Source organism: Cetorhinus maximus, chromosome 1, assembly GCF_964194155.1.
Source record: "Cetorhinus maximus chromosome 1, sCetMax3.hap1.1, whole genome shotgun sequence".
Lineage (NCBI taxonomy): Eukaryota > Metazoa > Chordata > Chondrichthyes > Lamniformes > Cetorhinidae > Cetorhinus > Cetorhinus maximus.
In genome coordinates, this window is record NC_135879.1 from 91462875 (window position 1) to 91483559 (window position 20685).

Sequence of the window (20685 nt, forward strand, 5' to 3'; positions counted from 1 at the left end):
TTTGTTACCATTTATTAATCGGTTACACAGATATTGTTGGGATATTTACACGCTTGGGAGAGAAATCATTTTTGTGGTTTAGCATGATGCATAGAAATAAAATTTCCCACTACTACTTTAAAGATGCATTAACACACAACAGATTTCTCATGTAAATGGGGCTGGGGTGAGGGTAGAGGAGAGACAGACAGACAAAATGCCAAAGACTCATCACTCAAGAAACTAAGAAATCACATTCTCTTTATTTCTAAACACTGTAATTTACATGAATCATACTAAATATTCAAAGCAAATTGAGAATTTTTGTCCAGATGATGTAATATAAACAATGCTTCCCCACCACTACCGCCTTCACCACCCCCAGCCACCCAGCCCTCCAAATGTACACGATTGTAGAGAATATGTTGAATTAAAAGGATACGCAGCTCAGATTTTGCCAATTACAGTGATGCGTTCAGCATGCACCATTGTTGACAGGCCCAGGAACTGGCACGCTGCAACATGTAAATCCACAAGCTGCAGTGGGCTAATCTACATTACACATAAGGCCTCACGTAATTTCAATTGTGGATTTAAAATGACAGGTATGTGGGACAAGTGAAACTTTGGGCAAATAACAACAAACCATTCATGCAGACAAACCTTAGGGTTGATATTTCCAGGTGTTCAGGAGCCTCCCCTTATTTCACAATATTTAATAATGACGCCGGCACAGGAAGATGCCTTTAAATTTTAAAATGGATTCATATAAATGACTTTTGAATAACCTGCCTTTTACTTATTTTTTAACAAGATTTATCAAACTTTTTTCATTGTTTTCATGTTAATGATTCTTTGAACAAATCAGATAAATCTCGTCAAAATATCAATGTGAAAACATCCAATTAAAATGTCAAATCTATATGACATTTTTGCATGATCCATCAGGCATGCTTCAATATATCGCTTCTTAAAATGATTTATCCAACCTCCTCAAAATGCGTAAAAAAATGATTCTGATCAAATTTAATACACTTTTTAAAAATATATTTTAATTTTTAATTTTGTAAAATGATTCTTATCAAATAAATTTAATTAATCCTTTGTTTAGTGCAAAAGCTTTGTTCATCCAGATTTTATGGGTACAGCTTTCAGTCACTGCACCATTATCATCTTCCCTTTCTACCCACGCTACACAGCAATGCTGGGCCTCACGAAAACTGCGCTGGAGTGGGGGGTGGGAATCCTCCTCCTTCAAACACAAATTCCTGCCAAGGGGGTTTTGTGATTGGCTAGTTCATAGCTTGATACAAGTTCAGTGGTGAACACCATCACGAAATCCAATACTTTCCCAGAATTTGGTCTTAAGTAGTTTCAAAATAAATGCAAAATCTTATAATCACTTTCATTTGTTTTGCTTAAACGTTCTTGATCAAACATTATTTGCAAACAGTTTTTCTACATCCTGTATAAACCTTAAATTGAGGCAATAGGTGCTTTTGGAGGATTGCCAGGTTGGTAATCGGTTTTAAAATCCCAATTTTGCATTAATTATCTACACTTATCAGATTTTAGCCAAACTTATGGCACATTTTCAATATTTATTATCTGTTTATTTCCTTCTTTCACACATACCACTTTGTGTTGTTGTCTGTTCTGGTATGCTCAACAAGGTAATGAATTTGACTGCTAAAGAAATGAATTTTCTTCTAGTTCTTTTTCGCCTGGTACCAGCCCAAAATATTTTCGCTAGACAACATATCAATCTTCCCTCTTCTTTTACAACTCCATATCAATTTTTGTTTTAAAACTGTACACAGTCTGGACATGCACACTAGCAATATAGTTAACCTCAATCAAAGAACTGGCCCATTCTATTCTATAATTGGCCAGTTCCTAGCCAATAAAACGAAACACAAAACTCCATTAAAATCTAAGCTAATATAGAGACTTAAAAGCTGCCATAAACTACTCAACATTACATAGTTCAAAGCATACGTTTCAAGATTTAATTTTTTTATTCATTCGTGGGAATGTGGGCATCTCTGGCTAGGGCAGCATTTATTGCCCATCCCTAATTGCACTTGTTCAGAGGGCATTTAAGAGTCAACCACATTGCTGTGGGTCAGGAGTCACGTGTAGGCTAGACCAGGTAAGGACAGCAGATTTCCTTCCCTAAAGGACATTAGTGAACCAGTTGGCTTTTTACAACAATTGACAATGGTTTACTAGTCATCATTAGACAATTTAAAGTCTAATGATGACTAGTAAACCATTGTCAATTGTTGTAAAAAGCCATCTGGTTCACTAATGTCCTTTAGGGAAGGAAATCTGCTGTCCTTACCTGGTCTAGCCTACACGTGACTCCTGACCCACAGCAATGTGGTTGACTCTTAAATGCCCTCTGAACAAGTGCAATTAGGGATGGGCAATAAATGCTGCCTTAACCAGTGATGCCCGCATTCCTATGAATGAATGTTTAAAAATTGAATAACGAGCATGATCAAACAAATAAGCATTAGAATCAATTACAGTAAATTCCCATGAGTAGCAAAAATCAAGCTTAATTTGATATACTGATGACCACTAAAGGGTTAAGAACCTCAAAAGTTAACAGACAAATGCTCAATGTCCTCATATCACATTCCTCGTCCAAAATTTTAAGATGTATTAACACATTTAAACAGGTTAACATCAGTGTTAAACAATAGATGAATATCATACAAACATTTTAAGCATTCATCTGTCTTTATGATGCTAAACTCTAGATGTTGGAATAATAGACATACAAGAGATGCAATAAATCCGGATACATTTCAATTCACTGAAGTGGTGAATCACCAGCTCGACTATCATTTCCCACAATGATTAATCAAAAGGAAACAATTCAATTCCTTTCCCAGACATCTCCTAAATGTGGCTCAAGATGACACACATTTATGCTTTGTGGTATCCCAACACATAACTGTGTCATCCTCAACCATAACAACATTTAGTTTCCGTATTTCATCCAAACAATATAAAATTGGCTCAATACATTCATTTCTTCTTTCATCAATTACTATCTATCCTTATGACCTTTAAGTGAGATTACCAAACCAGTATAAAATTAATGCTAAGCAATATGCAGTTGTGCTTTGCAGGCAAGTGTCCAATTAGAACTGCACTGAAACCTGACAAACATTGTGTTGATTTTGATCTTACCCACCTGCAGAAACCAAGCAAGTTACATGCCTGTATAAAAATGGATCTTGCCTGCCATTTCTAATTTTAAGTTGTATGGTCCTGCAAATGGATGAAGCACCCACCTAAAGTAGGCAACAGCCTCAACAATTTAATCAAATTGGGATCCTATTATATCAACAGGATCTTTATTGCATTTTAGCGAATGCCTGAGTGGGGAAGCCACTGCAGCTTTCCCACCAGGCTGAGAGTGTCCCACCAAGAAAGTCACAGCCATTGTCGCCCCCCACCCCACCACCCCCCCCCCCCCACCCCTACCCCTGTTACCTCCAGTAAAACCCTCTCAAAATCCTCTTCCCACTAATCACCTGTAAGTTGGCAGATGTTCTTGTCTGCCTGATCTGTTCCCACCTGTCCTGGGGACACGTAGACCAGCAGTCATTTAACTGAATGAGATGAGGTGAGAGTGACTGCCCTTGACATCAAGGCAGCATTTGACCAAGCGTGGCAAGGATCCCCAGCAAAACTGGAGTCAATGGGAATCAGAGGGGAAACGATCCACTGGTTGGAGTCATGCCTAGCACAAAGGAAGATGGTTGTGATTGTTGGAGGTCAGTCATCTCAGCTCCAGGACATTACTGCAGGAGTTCCTCAGGAGAGTGTCCTCGGCCCAACCATCTTCAGCTGCTTCATCAATGACCTTCCTTCCAACATAAGGTCAGAAGTGGGGATGTTCGCTGATGATTGCACAATGTTCTGCACCATTCACGACTCCTCAGACACTGAAGCAGTCCATGTCCAAATGCAGCAAGACCTGGACAATACTCATGCTTGGGCTGACAAGTGGAAGGTAACATTCACACCACACAAGTGCCAAGCAATTACCATCTCCAACAAGAAAGAATCTAACCATGCCCCTTGACATTCAAAGGCATTACCATCACTGAATCTCCCACTATCAACATCCTGGGGGTTACCACAGACCAGAAACTGAACTGGACTAGCCATATAAATATTGTGGCTACAAGACCTGGTTAGAGGTTAGGAATCCTGTGAGGAGTAACTCACCTCCTGACCCCCCAAAGCCTGTCCACCATCTACAAGGCACAAGTCAGGAGTGTGATGGGAGTGTGATGGAATACTCTCCACTTGCCTGGATAAGTGCAGCTCCCTCAACACTCAAGAAGCTTGATGCCATCCATGACAAAGCAGCCCGCTTGATTGGCACATCCACAAACATTCACTCCCTCCACCACCAACACACATTAGCAGCAGCGTGTCCAATCTGCAAGATGCACTGTAGGAATTCACCAAGGCTCCTTAGGCAGCTGCTTCCAAACCCACGACCACTACCATCTAGAAGGACAAGGGCAGCAGTTAGATGGGAACATCACCACCTGGAAGTTCCCCTTCAAGTCACCATCCTTACTTGGAAATATATCGCCGTTCCTTCACTGTCACTGGGTCAAAATCCAGGAACTCCCTTCCTAACAGCACTGTGGGTGTACATACACCACATGGACTCCAGCGGTTCCACGAGGCAGCTCACCACCACCATCTCAAGGGCAACTAGGGATGGGCAGTAAATGCTGGCTCAGGCAGCGAAGCCCACATTCTGTGAATGAATTTTTAAAAAAGAATCAATAGACTTAAAAGGCCCCCAGCCTGAAATGTAGGGCAACCAGTGTGATTTGTATGCGATCCACCCCTATAGGCCTGAAGCCCACTTGGAGTTAATATCAACACCTTCATGTTGATTTGGTAATGTAAACATCAAGGATTCCAAATGCAAAGCAACATTTTCAACTATCCAATAATGGACTATTCTAACTTTCAACTAATCTCAGAGAAAACCTTATCATGCTCATTTTAATTTCTTATGCGCACAAATTTAAACTGTAGCATGCCCAAACAGGTTATTTTTCAAGCAAAATCAGAGCTTCCCACTGTATTTTTTTAAGGTACATACATTTTGCAATACATTCCAACTGGCTTTTGTAATATGGACTGAAAAGCCTGACTTGATAATGCAGCTGTTTATTCATTAAATACAGCCGAAAATTATAGTTATTCCTAAAATGCTGTCAGGGTGTACAAAAGACACGATGGGATTGAGTCAAATTGGCCAATATTGAATTTGTTAGCTTGATCTTTGTTGGAACACAAGGATTAAGGAAGTGGAACAAATAGTAAAGGTTAATAACTTATGTCAGCAAATACTTAACAGGAAATTAATATGAACTGTCTTGTGTGCTGCATTCTACAGGCAATAAAATGACCAAGAAACCTGCAATTATCACAACACTGCCAGGAAGGCTCTCATTAGGGAATCTTGAAACTTCTTCTCATGTCATGAGTCATCATTGTGATCAGGGAAGCAAGGACCTTAAAACAGTGGGAAGATGCACATGTGTAATGCTTATCAAACATATGGGTTGTTTGGGTGCTCTTGTAACAGTGAGAAAGGGCATTTTGAAAGAGTTCACTGGGACTCTGTCCATGAGGGGTGACATCACATTTGAGCAATCACAGAGTTGACCATGCAAGAAATATCCAATCCCTGATCACCACCAGCTTTGAAAACATGTACAGAGGGGTATAAGAAAGGCATACCTTTCCTTTGTTCCTTGCTGTACAGCCAGATGTTGGCCAACACATCAGAAGTGACATTTGTACCCTGGACATCAGATCAGTGCTCCAGATGTGAATAGGGTCTAGTGTATTGTGAGTACTATTCAGGGAACGTGCAACCTTTAGTTTTTCTGTGAGTTAAACTCAGAAAGCCTGGGCGAAACAGACCAGTAGTTTTTTTTCTGTGGGTTAAGATAAAGAGATTGAGGGGTAAGACTAGGGACTGTGTGAAAGATTCACTGTGTGAAGCTTTGTGAGTAGCATCCAGACAACTGAATGTGTAAACCTTTGATCTCAGTTCAAATTAAGGCAGGGAGCTAGATGAAACAGCCCAGTCTTTTTAACGTTTTAAACTACCAGGCAAGAACTGATTGGAAGGATTCAGTTTCTCTGGGCTATTTATAAAATTGAAAGAAATTAGATTGTAAGTTTTGATTTTCGTTGATAGGTGCTGCATGATGCTATTCACCTGATCATCAGCTATCAGTATGCTAGTCATATCCTTGTGATTTTGAAATATAGTTCAAAAAAATTAGTTTAAGAATTCTATAATCCTATGCCTTGCCAACGTCATTATTTATTCCCCTTCAAGCCCCTGAATCTTCGTAACAGTTCAATATATTTTGTATCCTTATGATGTCATGGTGCCCTGTCACATTTTGAAAAATGGGGAAATGCAGGCACAGAATAGATCCACCAGCTAAAACAATTTAAAGGGGATGGTTCTCTGCTCATAATTCTAAAGTCAGTATCAAAAAATTACCAAGACATTAGGACCACTGAAGGGACTTTCAAGAAATAGGAAACAAAGATCTCATCTGTTAAGAGTAATCTTAATATAGGGATGTTGGAAGAGCTTATATAAGGGTAGAAATTCCCCTGAAGGTATTTATTCATAGATCATTACAGTTTCAAAATCTAAATCATAGCATAAAGACACAGCTGCTGAATTGGCATGGCTGCCAAAAGAACACAACACCTAAACATTCATAGCCTTCAAGGCTAAGCTTTGACTTCCTTCCATCATCTGCACACTATTTATAGCTGCTTTTGCTTCAGACCTTAAGTTTTGCTGAACTCTCCATATCATAAACAGGTTACAGTACCTTACATCTTGAAGTTAGTTTTCCTCTTTGCACATCAGTGATCTAAATTATCATATTCTCTAATGAAAGGCAAAATTTGTTTTTTTTAGGACTTGGAATTGGTTAAAAGATGTAGGTATTATTTCAGTGTTGTAATTTGTCAATTAGAATGATAGTTGTTAGCTTCAAATACATAGCAAGAGCATATTCATAGTTTTGCTTTTTTATATATTTGGCTTTTCTAAATCATAAAGTGATGGGATATTTATTGAGGATACAAAATATGTATAAAATCCAGTTGGTATGCATTGGTCCACGAATGTGTTAAAGTGTTTCTCACCAACACGAACAGAAATCCTTGGGCTCGGAACTTTAAAATCATTTATAGTAGTGACTAATATGAAAACAGATTCTTATAGTAAGTGTGATATCAGTTTAGCACTACTTATCTGCATAAGCCACAGCACTTCCTCACACTCTTTTTTCACAGTATTCCAAACACTTCCCTCCTCCACATACATATTTTTCCACCAATCACAAGTATGTATCGCACCAATTCTCCCTCATATCACAACCCCACTCTCACCCGTTGCTGCTATTGGCACTAAAAGTGCCAATAGCATTCTGCTTTTGCCTGGTAGCAACCACAAAACATTTCACATCTCTGCTTACTATGGTCATGCTTCATATTGGAGCCAATTACAAATGGCTGCTCACATCCAGCTCGCAGCTTGACCCATCTCCAGCATGCACATTATTTGAAGCTGTGTCAAGCACTTCAATAAAGGCAGACCAGCCAACTCTCTGCCTCATTTTTGAAGAAGTCTTAGAACTCAACAGGCTCTCCCAGATGGAGGAAGCAGTCATGGATACCAATGGAGTAAACAGATTAAGGAGCACTGGCAACGGCGACACTGGGTGCCACATTAAGTAGGGTTTCTGCCATTTTCCTTTACCTCAATCACACACAGAAGCTGCATGGCAAGTGGTACTGTATATTGCCGCTAATCAGCTACTGCCTCCTAACTTTCCATACCATGTTGTCTCTTGCTCCTCTACCCTTTTCCCAAGTCCTTCTGAAAAACTGGACTCTGCAGACCATGAGAGGGACATTTGCTCCTAAACACTCACACAAAAATTGACACCCAAGGATAGATAGTGAGGAAACAGGGTCTGAACATGGTGAGTCACAGAGCATGAGTGAGCAGCAGCAGCAGTGAATAGATAAGTGGAGAGAAAACTCAGCTTTCTACTTTACCAAAGAGGTCAGGTTTGGGACCCTGCCTCTAAATGAAAACTGCTTTATGTAGACTTAAAATTGTCTGAGGTATCAGGAAGTCTGCCTAGAGGCATCTGGCCATTTGTGCTGTGTACTTTTATGACTCTATAATGTTTGAGCATTGTTTCAACAATCCAATTGTATGTTATATGGCTCTAGTGCAGTGGCTCTCAAATGAGGGTCCATAGAGACTTTCCATGGGGCTGCGAGTGCTTATCAAGCAGGGTTAGCCCATGAATGAGTGACATGGCAGTGAGAGGTCTGTTTGGTAGGAGCAAAGAGTGGAGTAGGGCCACAACATGTGCAGTGCACAGTGGGCTGGTTGCCTCACCTTGGACAGTGGTGCAAGTAATTAAATAATTTGGAAGTAAATATCTAAGTAAATACTTATTTTCTCAAAGCATTTTTAAATCACTCTACACACAGCAATCATTTTTAGGATATTATATAGCATTATAGTTTAGACTGGGGATCAGTGATTACTAACAATTCCATCTGAAACAGGGTCTGTTACCATCAGGTGAGAAGTGGTAGAATGGCTCCTCTTTCTTTCCACCCCCCGGTTGACCGCAACAGGTGTTTTTATGAAAGAATACACTTTCCAATTCAGTATTTAACTTCTTAAATGCTGTGACTGTAAAAGTCTCACACATACAGGTTTTCTTGTAAGCTTTAAAAGAAAGGGAATAGTATTTATTGTACTTAACACCTGATCAAAATAAAGAAATAAAAACGCTCCTAATTACCACTCACATGTGCATTAAAGAGTTCACACACAGACACGGAAGTAGGTTATAAAATGAAAGGGTGGGTTAACTTGTTTAAGAGGTCAAAAGAGCCAATTGTATACTGATAAACTAACTTAGCAGGGGTGTGGGAACCAGGAGAGAATGTTAGAAAGTAATACCAGGGCGCACGGAATGTTGGGAGAGGCAGATAGCACTCAAATAGAAAATAGTAAGTTAATAGATGGAGCCAGAGAAAGGGAGCATGTAATGAAGTCTAATTCAGGGTTGCACTGCATATATGTGAATGCATGTAGTATAGTTAATAAAATTGGGGAGTTACAGGCACAGATTGCCCTGTGGGATTCTGATGTTGTGGTGATAATGGAGACCTTGCTTAAGGGAGGGCAGATCTGGGTGTTAAATATTCCTTTTTACAAGGTGTTCAGAAAAGATAGGAGAGGGGAAAAAAGGAGGGTGGCGTTTTTGGTTAAGGAAAGCATTGCAGTACTGGAGAAAGAGGATGTGTCAGAGGATTCAAGGACAGAATTGATTTGGCTAGAGCTAAGGAATAAGAAGGGTGAAATTACATTACTCGGTGTAATATATAGACCACCAGCTAGTGGGAAGGACATAGAGGAATAAATCTGAAAGGAAATTACAGAGAGGTGTAAACATCGTAGTTATAATGGGGGACTTTAATTACCCGTATATAGACTGGGATAGTGGTAGTGTAAGGGGTAGTGAGGGACAAGCGTTCCTAGATTGTGTTCAGGAGAATTTCCTGCAGCAGTATCTGTCCAGTCCAACAAGAAAGGAGGCACTGCTAGACCTGGTCCTTGGGAATGGGGTGGGCCAAGTAGATCAAGTGACAGTTGGGAACATTTAGGGGACTGTGATCATTGTATCATAAAATTTAGGATGACGGTGGAAAAAGATACTGGTCAATCCAAAGTAAGAATAATCAACTGGCACAGAGTGGACTTCAATGGGCAAGATGGAACTGGGCCAGTTAAACTGGAACCAAAGGTTGGTGGGAAAAACAGTAGCTGAACAATAGGCTACCTTCAAAGAGGAGATTTGGGCACAGTCAAGGTATGCTCCCTCAAAAGGGAAGAGTGGAACAGACAAATCCAGAGCTCCTTGGAAGACAAAGAAGATAGAAATTAAGTTAAAGTGGAAAAAGTGTGCTTATGGCAGGTGTCAGATAGCAAATACAATTGAAAACCAAGCTGAATACAGAAGGTTCAGAAGGGGCAAATACAAGAAGCAAAAATGGATTATGAAAAAAGACTGGCAACTAACAGAAAACGAAATCCCAAAGTATTCTATAAGCACATCAATAATAAAAAGGTAGTAAAAGGAGGAGTAGAGCCGATTAGGGACCAAAAAGGAAATTTACACATAAAGACAAGAGGCATGGCTGAGGTGTTAAGTGAATACTTCTGCATCTGTCTTTACCTACGAGGTAGATGCTGCCCAGGCCATGGTGACAGAGGAGGAAACTCAGTCACTAGAAGGGTTTAAAATTGATAAGGAAGAGGTGTTGGATAAGCTGTCGGTACTTAAAGTTGATAAGGCACCAGGACCGGATGAGATGCAGCCGAGAATATTGAAGGAAGTGAGAGCGGAAATTGAAGAGGCACAGGCAATAATCGTCCAGTGTTCCCTGGATTTGGGGGAAGTGCCAGAGGACTGGAGAATTGCAAACATTACGCCCTTGTTCAAAAAAGATTGTAAAGATCTTCCTTGCAATTACAGACCAGTCAGTTTAACTTGTGGTGGGGAAAATTCCAGAAATAATTATTCGGGATAGAATTAATAGTCACATGGAAAAATGTGGATTGATTCGGAACATTCAGCATAGATTTGTTAAAGGAAAATCGTGTCAAACTAACTTGTTGGAGTTTTTTGAAGAGGTAACAGAGATGGTTGATGAGGGAAAGGCTGTTGATGTGGTGTTTTTGGACTTCCAAAAGGCGTTCAATACAGTGCCACACAACAGGCTTGTGAGGAAAGTTATAGGTCATGGAATAAAAAGGACAGTAGCAGCATGGATACAAAATTGGCTGAGCTATAGGAAACAGAGAGTAATGGTTAATGGGTATTTTTTGGGCTGGAAGAAGGTTTGTAGTGGAGTTCCCTTGCTTTTCCTGATATACATAAATAATCTAGATCTTGGTGTGCAGGAGACAATTTCAAAGTTTGTGGATGGCAGAAAACTTGGGAGAATTGTAAACTATGAGGAGGACAATATAGAACTTCTAAAGGACATTGACACATTGGTGGAGAGGGCAGGTAGGTGCCAGATAAGGTTCAATGCGAAGAAGTGTGAGGTGATACACTTTGGTACAAAGAACATGGAGAGACCATATAAAATATTCTAAAGGATGTGCAGGAGCAAAGAGACCTGGGTATACATGTACATAAGTCATTGAAGGTGGCAGGACAGGTAGAGAAAGCTGTTTCTAAAGCATACAGTATTCTAGGCTTCATTAATAGTGGCATAGAGTATAAGAGCAAGGAGGTTTTGATGAACTTATATAAGACACTGGTTAGACCTCAGCTGGAGTATTGTGTACAGTTCTAGGTGCCACACTATAGGAAGGATGTGAACGGATTGAAGAGAGTGCAGACGAGGTTTACAAAAATGGTTCCAGGGATGAGACACTTCAGTTGTGAGAAAAGATTGGAGAAGTTGGGACTGTTTTTTCTTGGAGAGGAGAAGGCTAAGAGGAGACTTGATAGAAGGTTTCAAAATTATGAGGGCTCTGGATGGGGTAGGTAGGGAGAAACTGTTCCAGCTCGTAAACGGATTAAGAACCAGAGGGTGCAGTTTTAAAGCATTTTACAAAAGAAGCAAATACGAAGTGAGAAAAACTTTTTCACACAGCGAATAGTTAGGGTTTGGAATGCACTGCTTGGAAGTGTGGTGGAGGAAGGTCCGAGTGAGGCATTCAAGAGGGCATCAGATGATTATTTAAATAGAAACAATGTGCAGGGCTATGGGGAAAAGGCAAGAGATGGACACTAAGTTAAAATGCTTAGAGAGCCGATGCAGACACGATGGCCCAAATGGCCTCCTTCTGCACCATAACAATTCTGTGATCCTGTGGATTGATGACTTGGGCTGTTTCAGACTAGGCTTGAGAGTCTTTCTGGATTCTGCTCAAGACAATTTAAAGATGTTGATGGATTATTTCTGACCCTTCTCCTGGGGTCAGCAGTTGCTGGGCTGATAATTAAAATGCTGCCTGCAGCTTGTGGCTGGTCAAAAAACAGGCAGGGCACACACTTTCAGGATAGCTGGAGTAGAGAGAGAGAGAGCGAGAGAGAGAGGGCAAAGTCAGGGCCTTTCTGGTCTCACTTTCAGAATTGTCTGAAAGGAAGCAGTTTCTGAAAACATAAAAAGGGTTAGCTTGCTCATCACGAGTTCCTCTCACAAACTGACCAGTTACCTGAACATAGTCATAGAAAGCTGATTCCAGATCCATTGTTTAAAAATGATTAGACTATGGCCACGGTGTTCCCTTCTTGTCTGGGGTCCATTGTCCAAAGTGATCATGTCTAATGGCTTGGTCCACATCCACACCCAGGTGAATACAAAGATTATGTCTGGATGTTTTATGAATGGTGCAGGAGATGGGTCATTCACACTTATCTAAATTGATTGTCTCTGGCGGGCTACTTCTAGACAGTGTGGCATCTTGATGATGGCTTTGTAGTTTGTTGTTCAGCCATCTTAGGAGATGCTGTTTAAGTCACTTAAAATGCTGTTGTTCAGTCTTTTTAAACGTATCCATTGGTTTCAGCCCACTCAACAAATAAAGTCATTTTCAATATGAAACATGGCTTTATAAGCAGGGTCCTCTGACCAAAGAAATTAGGAACCACTGCTCCAATGGCTATAGTTCTGACTCCATTTAGCAGTTGAAGATGGGTTCCTATAGAGATATCTTAAGCTAGTTGTAAAGAAGATAGTCCTGGCCACCAAGCAGCAAGCTACTGAATTACTTAGCTGGAGCAAAGAGTGGAAGGGAAGGAAGCTTGACAGTTATGTAGGCAGCATTACAATTACCACAAAACCAGTCACAGACATGCGCAACATGTTTGTGGTGATTCACTGCTCACAAAGACTGCTGGCTCATTGAACAGTGTTGCAATACCTACATGAGATTGCAATAACAATGTTGTGACTAGCCATCTTTTTTTATTTCTTCCCAGAATCTAGACAATATTGGCACAGTGCCCTGAGAAGGTAACAGTAGACCTTCTCTTTGAACTGTTGCAGTCCTTGCAGTAATAGTACTCCCACAGTGCTGTGATGGAAGAATTCCAGAATATTGACACAATGGCAATAAAGGAACAGCAATATATGTCCTCTATCTATGCAAAAAGAGTTGGACACGACAAAATAAATTAACAACAAACAACAGAAAAACTATTGCAGAAGCAAAAAATGAAGGAACAGCAATATGTTAAGTCAACAAAAGAAAGCAAAATAAGCAAATAACTTTACCAATAGCCTGTCAGAACCACCTTTTATCATGGAATAATACAGCACAGACTATGGCCATTCAGCTCATCGAGCTGCACCATTTTCAAAGAGCAATCCAGTTAGACTCACTCCTTTGCTCTTCCCCCAAACCCCTCCAGGTTTTCTCCTTCAAGCATTTATCCTATTCCCTTTTGAACGTTACTAGTGAATCTGTATCACCACCTACCAGGCAAGACATTCCAAATCCTAACCACTGGTTAACATAAAGATTTTCCTCATGTCATTTCTGGTTCTTTTGCTAATCACCCTAAATCTGTGCCATCTGCTAATCAACCCTTCAGCCATTGGAAACAGTTGGTCTATTTATTTATCAAACTCTCCATGACTTTTAACACCGCTATCAAATCTCCTCTTAGCCTTCTCTGCTCTTCATTCTTCTAACTTTTCTTTTGAACAAGGGTGGAACAGTTGCAATCTTCCAGGCCTTCAGCATTATACCTGTACCTAAGGAAAATTGGAAGATTGTGGTCAGCACCTCTGCAATTTCTACCTTTTAGAATGAATATTCTCCAGTGAACTGGGACACAACTCATGCCCCTGTACCCCTCCACGACCCCTCATACAATTCATGTCAACCCCTGCCCCTGTACACCCTTGGCCTCTTATATCCTCAATGCCAGACTATGTCCCTGTTCCCAAGAACAATCATATCCTCCATGCTAACCTATGCCCCTGTAACCACCCCCATGACCCTTTATAGCACCTATGCCAGCTTAGTGCCAACTCATGCTAACCCACGTCCCCCACCCTTTGCCCTTACACCTACCATGCCAATTCACGCAGTATCCACCATGGGCAGACATCAGGACCGATTCAGAGATGAGATTAAAGTTCTATACAATAAAGTTCAAAGTGTCTATTGCAGATTTCACTATATTGACAAAAAACCACATTCATAAAAACCCATTTACTGGGCATAATTTTACGGTTCTCCCACCAGCAGCATTTTCCCATCCTGCAGAAGTCAATTGACTTTTGAATGGTTAACTGCATTTGACGGCCCCACCCCCTGCCGCCACACGGCCACAAAATTCCACCCACTATATTTATATCCCTTCAACTACATAAAACCTTATAACAACAAGCATTTCATTCAAATGCACAATTTCTTATAACAATAAGCATTGGAATTCATAGCCCCACTTCAACCACTTGTAGCTGTCAATCAAACTGTGAAATGGCAGACATCCTGCTGTGATAATGGATGGTTGTGAAATCAGTCATGCAGCACCAGCCCAGTAATGGAAACCCTCCAGCTTATGTGAACAGACAGATTGAAATACAAAGCAATGATTTCCTTTTATAGCCCAAACATTTTTTTTTACAAGATTTAAAGAGCAGGACTTTTAAATGCCTTGACAGGGTAACAGCCCCCTTGGACAATCCTCTTGACACTTCTGACAGTTTTGACAGGTGATTTTGACAGGTCCATTGACAGTCCCATTAAATGTTTAGCACCATTCGTGACTCCTCGGATACTGAAGCAGTTCATGCCCATATGCAGAACATTCAGGACAACATTCAAGCTTTGGCTGATAAGTGGCAAGTAACATTCAAACCACACAGGTGCCAGGCAATGACCATCTCCAACAAGAGAGAATTCAACCATCTCTCCTTGTCATTCAATGGCATTATCATCGCTAAATTACCCACTATCAATATCCTGGTTGGGGGGGGGGGGGGGGGGGTGGTTACCATTGACCAGGAACTAAACTGGACTAGCCATATAAATACTGTGGCTACAAGATCAGTTCAGAGGCTGGGAATTCTAAGGAGAGTAACTCACCTCCTGACTCAGCAAAGAACTGTCCACCATCTACAATGCACAAGTCAGGAGTATGATGGAATACTCTCCACTTGCCTGGATGTGTGCAGCTCTAACAACACTCAAGAAGCTTGACACCACCCAGGGCAAAGCAGCCCGCTTGATTGGCACCCCATCCACCACATTCAACATTCACTCTCGCCACCACCGACACACAGTGGCAGCAGGGTGTACCATCTACAAGATGCACTGCAGCAGCTCACCTTCCAAACCCATAACCGCTACCTTCTAGAAGAACAAGGCCAGCAGATGCATGCGAACTCCAACGGCTGAAAGTTCCCCTCCAAACCACTCACCATTCTGACTTGGAACTATATCGTTGTTCCTTTACTGCCGCCTGGACGTATCCAAGGGGGTACCTTACCTCTCCAAAGGTGTACCCTGGCTATCCAAAATAATGCACAAAGCTCAGACATGCTCTTACAAGGTCTAATCTGCATACTTCGAGTTTCACACTCCTGGGATACAAAAATCCGGCTTCAGTGGAGGCAGCTGAAGATTTAAATGGCCAGTTGCCTCAGTGAACCACACATGCGCAAAACAAGAACTGCACCCTGTTATGACATGGCAGATGATATTTGCCAGGTGGATCAAATCCACAAGGGAAACTTGATCACCCAGTCACAACTGTTTTGCAATTTCTATTTTATTTCGAGATGCGTGCCCCGAATTCAGAAATAATAAGACTATCACGACTTCAGGGGTTATTAAACTTCTTTTAACAAAAGAAAATATTTCAAGCACATACACAGGTCTGCAAATTACTACTATAATAACTCTTAAAGCCCTTAATTAATCTGGCTCCCAGTTACATCTCCATTAAGGCAACAGTAAAAACAAATAGATTTAAACAGACCCAGGCAAAGCAACATGATATCCTGGACAGTGATATTCAAAGTGAGTTTTCTCAGCTTCGGTTCCTGTAGACAGCAACTTGATGCACAGGGGCTGGAAGCTTTTCACACTTGTGTTAGATCTTAGAATTCCTTCTTCTCTTACACATAGCCTCATCTCCTTTATACATATTTTTCCCTTTTTAATGCAAATTCCATTGTTCCCATATGTTTTTGCAACTTTACTTTTCTCATATTAATCTTTCATAATACTAATTTTATCAGTAACCTTTGGGAAAAATAAACACATTGTTTAGCTTAGCTTCTTCTGGCTAGGTGTAACATCTTACCATCTCTTTGAAATTCAAACTACTCTGGTTTATCTAAAAATGCAAATTTTTCTTACACCCTGACATTCTAAAACTTCAGCCACGAATTACGTATGTAGCATTTCAAACCTAGCTTCCTTTTTGATAACTCAAAACCTCCACACCAGCTGCCTCCAATTCAATTAAATTCCACACATGCACACACACAAACACACATACACACATATATACACAGAAACCAATCCAAACCTACTATTAACTATTAACCCAATTTTACAATAAATCACAATAATATGAAAATTATATTTTCATGACAACCCACAAAAAAGGGATGTACCATGTTTGGGGGCAAGGCTCACGATTTTCAGGCACTTTGCCATTTTCACCATGACAGAGATACTCTCTGCCGTGGCAAAAATCCAGGCCAATGTTTCTTGTGGCTTTCAGTCAGCTGATGTCAAACCAAAAAGGCCAACTCCATGATCTCAAACTTGTTTTTAAAAAAGCTTAACCATAAATAGCTGATCCATGATAAACCATTTTCCACCACTATCAGAAGTTAAAAGCAGCCCTCTTGCATTTCTTGGCATTTTCTCTCCCTAAGCGCTGGAGGCAGAAGGAAGGAGCCTTTGTGGATTTTGCCTTCTCTCAGGGCACAGTCTCCTCGGATATATTTTACTCTCAAATCCATCTGCCAGATGAGACATATATTGATGTCACCTCTGGCCTCTCAGCTAGATGTAAAAGAACCAATGGCACTATGTCAAAGAAGAGCAGGGGAGTTCTTCCTGATGTCCTGGCCAACATTTATCCCTCAACCAAAATAAATAAACTGGTCATTATCACATTCTATTTTGTCAGCTCTTGCTGTTTGCAAACTTGCTGCTGCATTTTCTAAATTACAACAGTGTCCACATTTCAAAACATTCACTATTTTAGTATTCCACCCTCTATTTTCACACCAATACTGAGGTTAGAACTTCATGAACCAACTTCCACCCACTATTTAATGATTCCATCTTAAATTCACTCCTCTTTGTCCCGCTTCAAACCATTTAATGTAACAAAACCCCTTGCTTACCTAACTCCTTCCTCAAGCACTATTAGCCAGTGTTGTAAATCCATATTAGTCTCTTGGTCTCACTTTCAAAGTAAGACACAGACTACAGAATCAGTACTATTTATGTATTTTCTGCACATTTGAAGGTGGTAAATTCTTTTCAGTGATGACAAAGATAATGAGATGGCTGGATGATGTGATTGACACAAGCAAAAAGGGGTTTCACTGCATTTCTAGCAAAGTTATGGCAGTGGAGCAGGAACTGCTTCAAGGAAATTCCTAGCTGACATCCCAACATTAATGCTCTCTAATTTTCCAACAGCACAACCAAGAAGAATTGGTGGCGATAAAGGGAAAAGTAGATACAGGCAAGACTAGAATAATTTGTTCACCAAATCAGCAATCTTATCAGAAGTTTCCTTTCATACCCTTCCACGCTCATATCCCTAGCTTGCACTTGTAGGGTATGTGAACATACGAACAAGGAGCAGTAGGCCATTCAGCCCCTCGAGCTTGCTCCGCCATTTAATAAGATCTTGGCTGATCTGATAGTAACCTTAAATCTGCATCACGCCTACCCCCAGTAACCTATCACCCCCTTTGTTTACCAAGAATCTATCCACCTCTGCCTTAAAAATATTCAAAGACTCTGCTTCCACCACCTTTTCAGGAAGAGAGTTCCAAAGACTCACGACCCTCAGTGAAAAAATTTCACCTCATCTTTGTTTTAAATGGGCAGCCCCTTATTTTTAAACAGTGACCCCCAAGTTCTAGATTCTCCCACAAGAGGAAATATCCTCTCTACATCCACCCTGTCAAGACCCCTCAGGACCTTATTAGCTTGCCATAAAGCTTCTACTAAACCACACAGCTTTTAAGGTAATTCCGTTAAAATTCTGCAGCCATAAAATAACAATTGTATGGGTATAGATGTTAGAATTGACAAACTTTTGTTACAAATCATTAATGATATAATGACAAAATTATGGCCATAATACATTATCAATAGCCGACATGTAACAAACTTTGTTTCAAATATGCTTTCACTCTTAGAAGCAAGCTGTATAATCAATAACAAACTGCTTTCCTAATTTCTCAAGAAATTCGCTAAACATGATTTTTTTTCAGACCTCATCAAATAGAGCATTTGATCCTGTTCATTATTAAGTCATACACTAACAATAAGAAACCAAATGATACTTACCAAATCAATTATCCCTTTCAAAGCCTGAAATCCTCCATTAACCGGGAAGACATGACTCTGGGAGTCTGCAACTTTTTCCAGCTTTTAAAAGTAAAAATATTTAATTTTATAAAACAGTTGAAATAAGTTGCTAAACATTATGATCACTTTTAACCTTTTGATCTTATGAGATCATTAGTCAACCTACTGCTGAAATAAATGTCAAAATCTACTATAAAGTGAATGTCTTTCATATTTTCCAGTATACCCAAGAGGTGAAGGAAACACCGTTTCCTCAAATAAACATTAATATATCACAATTATGCTATGAAACTATTGCCATGTTTGAACTTTGAACATTCTCATGGAATGCAATATATTGTTGATGTTCACAGCACAATATTCTGACAGAGACTAGGAGCCATAAGGTTTGTCAAGGGTTTTGTTCGGAGCCTGGGAGGGGAAATGAGATTTATGATTATGCAAATGTCAAACAGGGCTTTTAATGATTGTAAAATCAAGCTGAGATATTGATAAGCGTTGTAAAAAATTGCATTTGCCATCTGGCAATTTATTAAAATAATGACAACATATTGCTCAAGCGATATATTCTGTAAACTGCGAACCTTTCCCTAAGTGATAGTGAAATTAAGATCCTGATCCACAGAGATGAAGATCAGCACACTAAATTAGGGCTACATTTTTCAAAAAGAGTACCCTTGATGAACTTTCATAAAAGCACTGAATTTCACTTACATTCCAAACATTGCTCCTTTAGGTATCAATCCACTGCCAAAATAGGGCTATTGTTCAGAAATAGCTTAACTTAACGTACTGACTGGCTGAGCCCTGACACCCCCAACAACTCCTGGCTTGAAAGTAAACATCTTCTTACAGCTTGTAAATAGATCACTTGTCGACAACTGTTCTTTATTACCTTGTTGTGGCTTGGCTCTGTTTTTCCTTTTCAGACTGATTTACCTCTGCTCCATTCTCCAAGACCTCCTTCCAATTATTTTTCTGTCATCTTTATGTAACTAAGCTTCCTTCAGCGATCACTCTCATGCATCTCCCTACAATCACTCTGGACATGGGCCACCACGGCAGTCAATGCTAAATGTCTCACAGCAGCACATAGCTTGCCCCATTCACAGCTCTCTGCCATTTGCTTGAAATGTTATGCAAGTGTCAATTCCTCCAACTTCCTCCCCATCATGCTCATCATTTCAATTCCTGCTGTTCTATTACCACCAGCAGATTTACAACCTCTACCCCATCCATTTTTCTTTCAAGAATGCTTAAACTCTTATGAATAAAGCCCTGGATCATTCATGATCTCCTATCTGATGATCCTATCGATAGCAAAGAGGTAACTGAAATTTGGCTCGTTTGCAAATTACATCATACTTTTTGTAGACACCCCCCCTGTTTTCCATCATTTACCCCACTCTACTTACAGTGGCAATGATGTGACCACCCAAACCAACTCATAGGCCTAAACATCCCGGTCCTGACCGCTGCGGGAATCGTCACAGGCAGGACAGAAAATTTGATGGACTAGAGAAAGGTCTGTTGACTTTGGGAGGATATTTCCGGTCCCCCGGCGGGCAGGACCAGAATATCCCGCCCATAATTTGGTCTCTTCCCTTATTCTAACGACACATTCTCTTTCATCAAACAAATCAGCTTTTTCATCCTACACATCACAGAGAACCAAAGAATTTTACAGCATAAAAGGAGATCATTCAATTCATTGTACCTCCCTGAAACAGCACCTCCATCACAATATTCTGCATCCATTCATACTTATATAAACTCATAATTTACCATCCTCCCAAACCTAATGCCATTTTCTTTCCTCAATGCTTTGCTGTTCTCTCCTCTTTTAGGTTTTGCATCATGAATATTAATTCTTAGTAATTTCAGCCCACGCCTTAATTCTCCTAAGCCCAACCACTGTACCCTCCATATCCATTTTCCAATCCAAACCCAGTCCATGCATCTCCAGTAATAAG

General features: G+C 40.3%; 1 protein-coding gene across 1 annotated transcript in view; it reads right to left on the bottom strand.

Moving 5' to 3' along the window:
- The window catches only part of antxr2a (ANTXR cell adhesion molecule 2a), a 303824-nt gene that overhangs the window by 234189 nt on the left and 48950 nt on the right, over positions 1-20685 (bottom strand). Inside the window, exon 7 of the mRNA XM_078543719.1 lies at positions 18692-18772. Coding sequence (XP_078399845.1) covers positions 18692-18772 — 81 coding nt within the window. The remainder of the gene's footprint in view (positions 1-18691; positions 18773-20685) is intronic.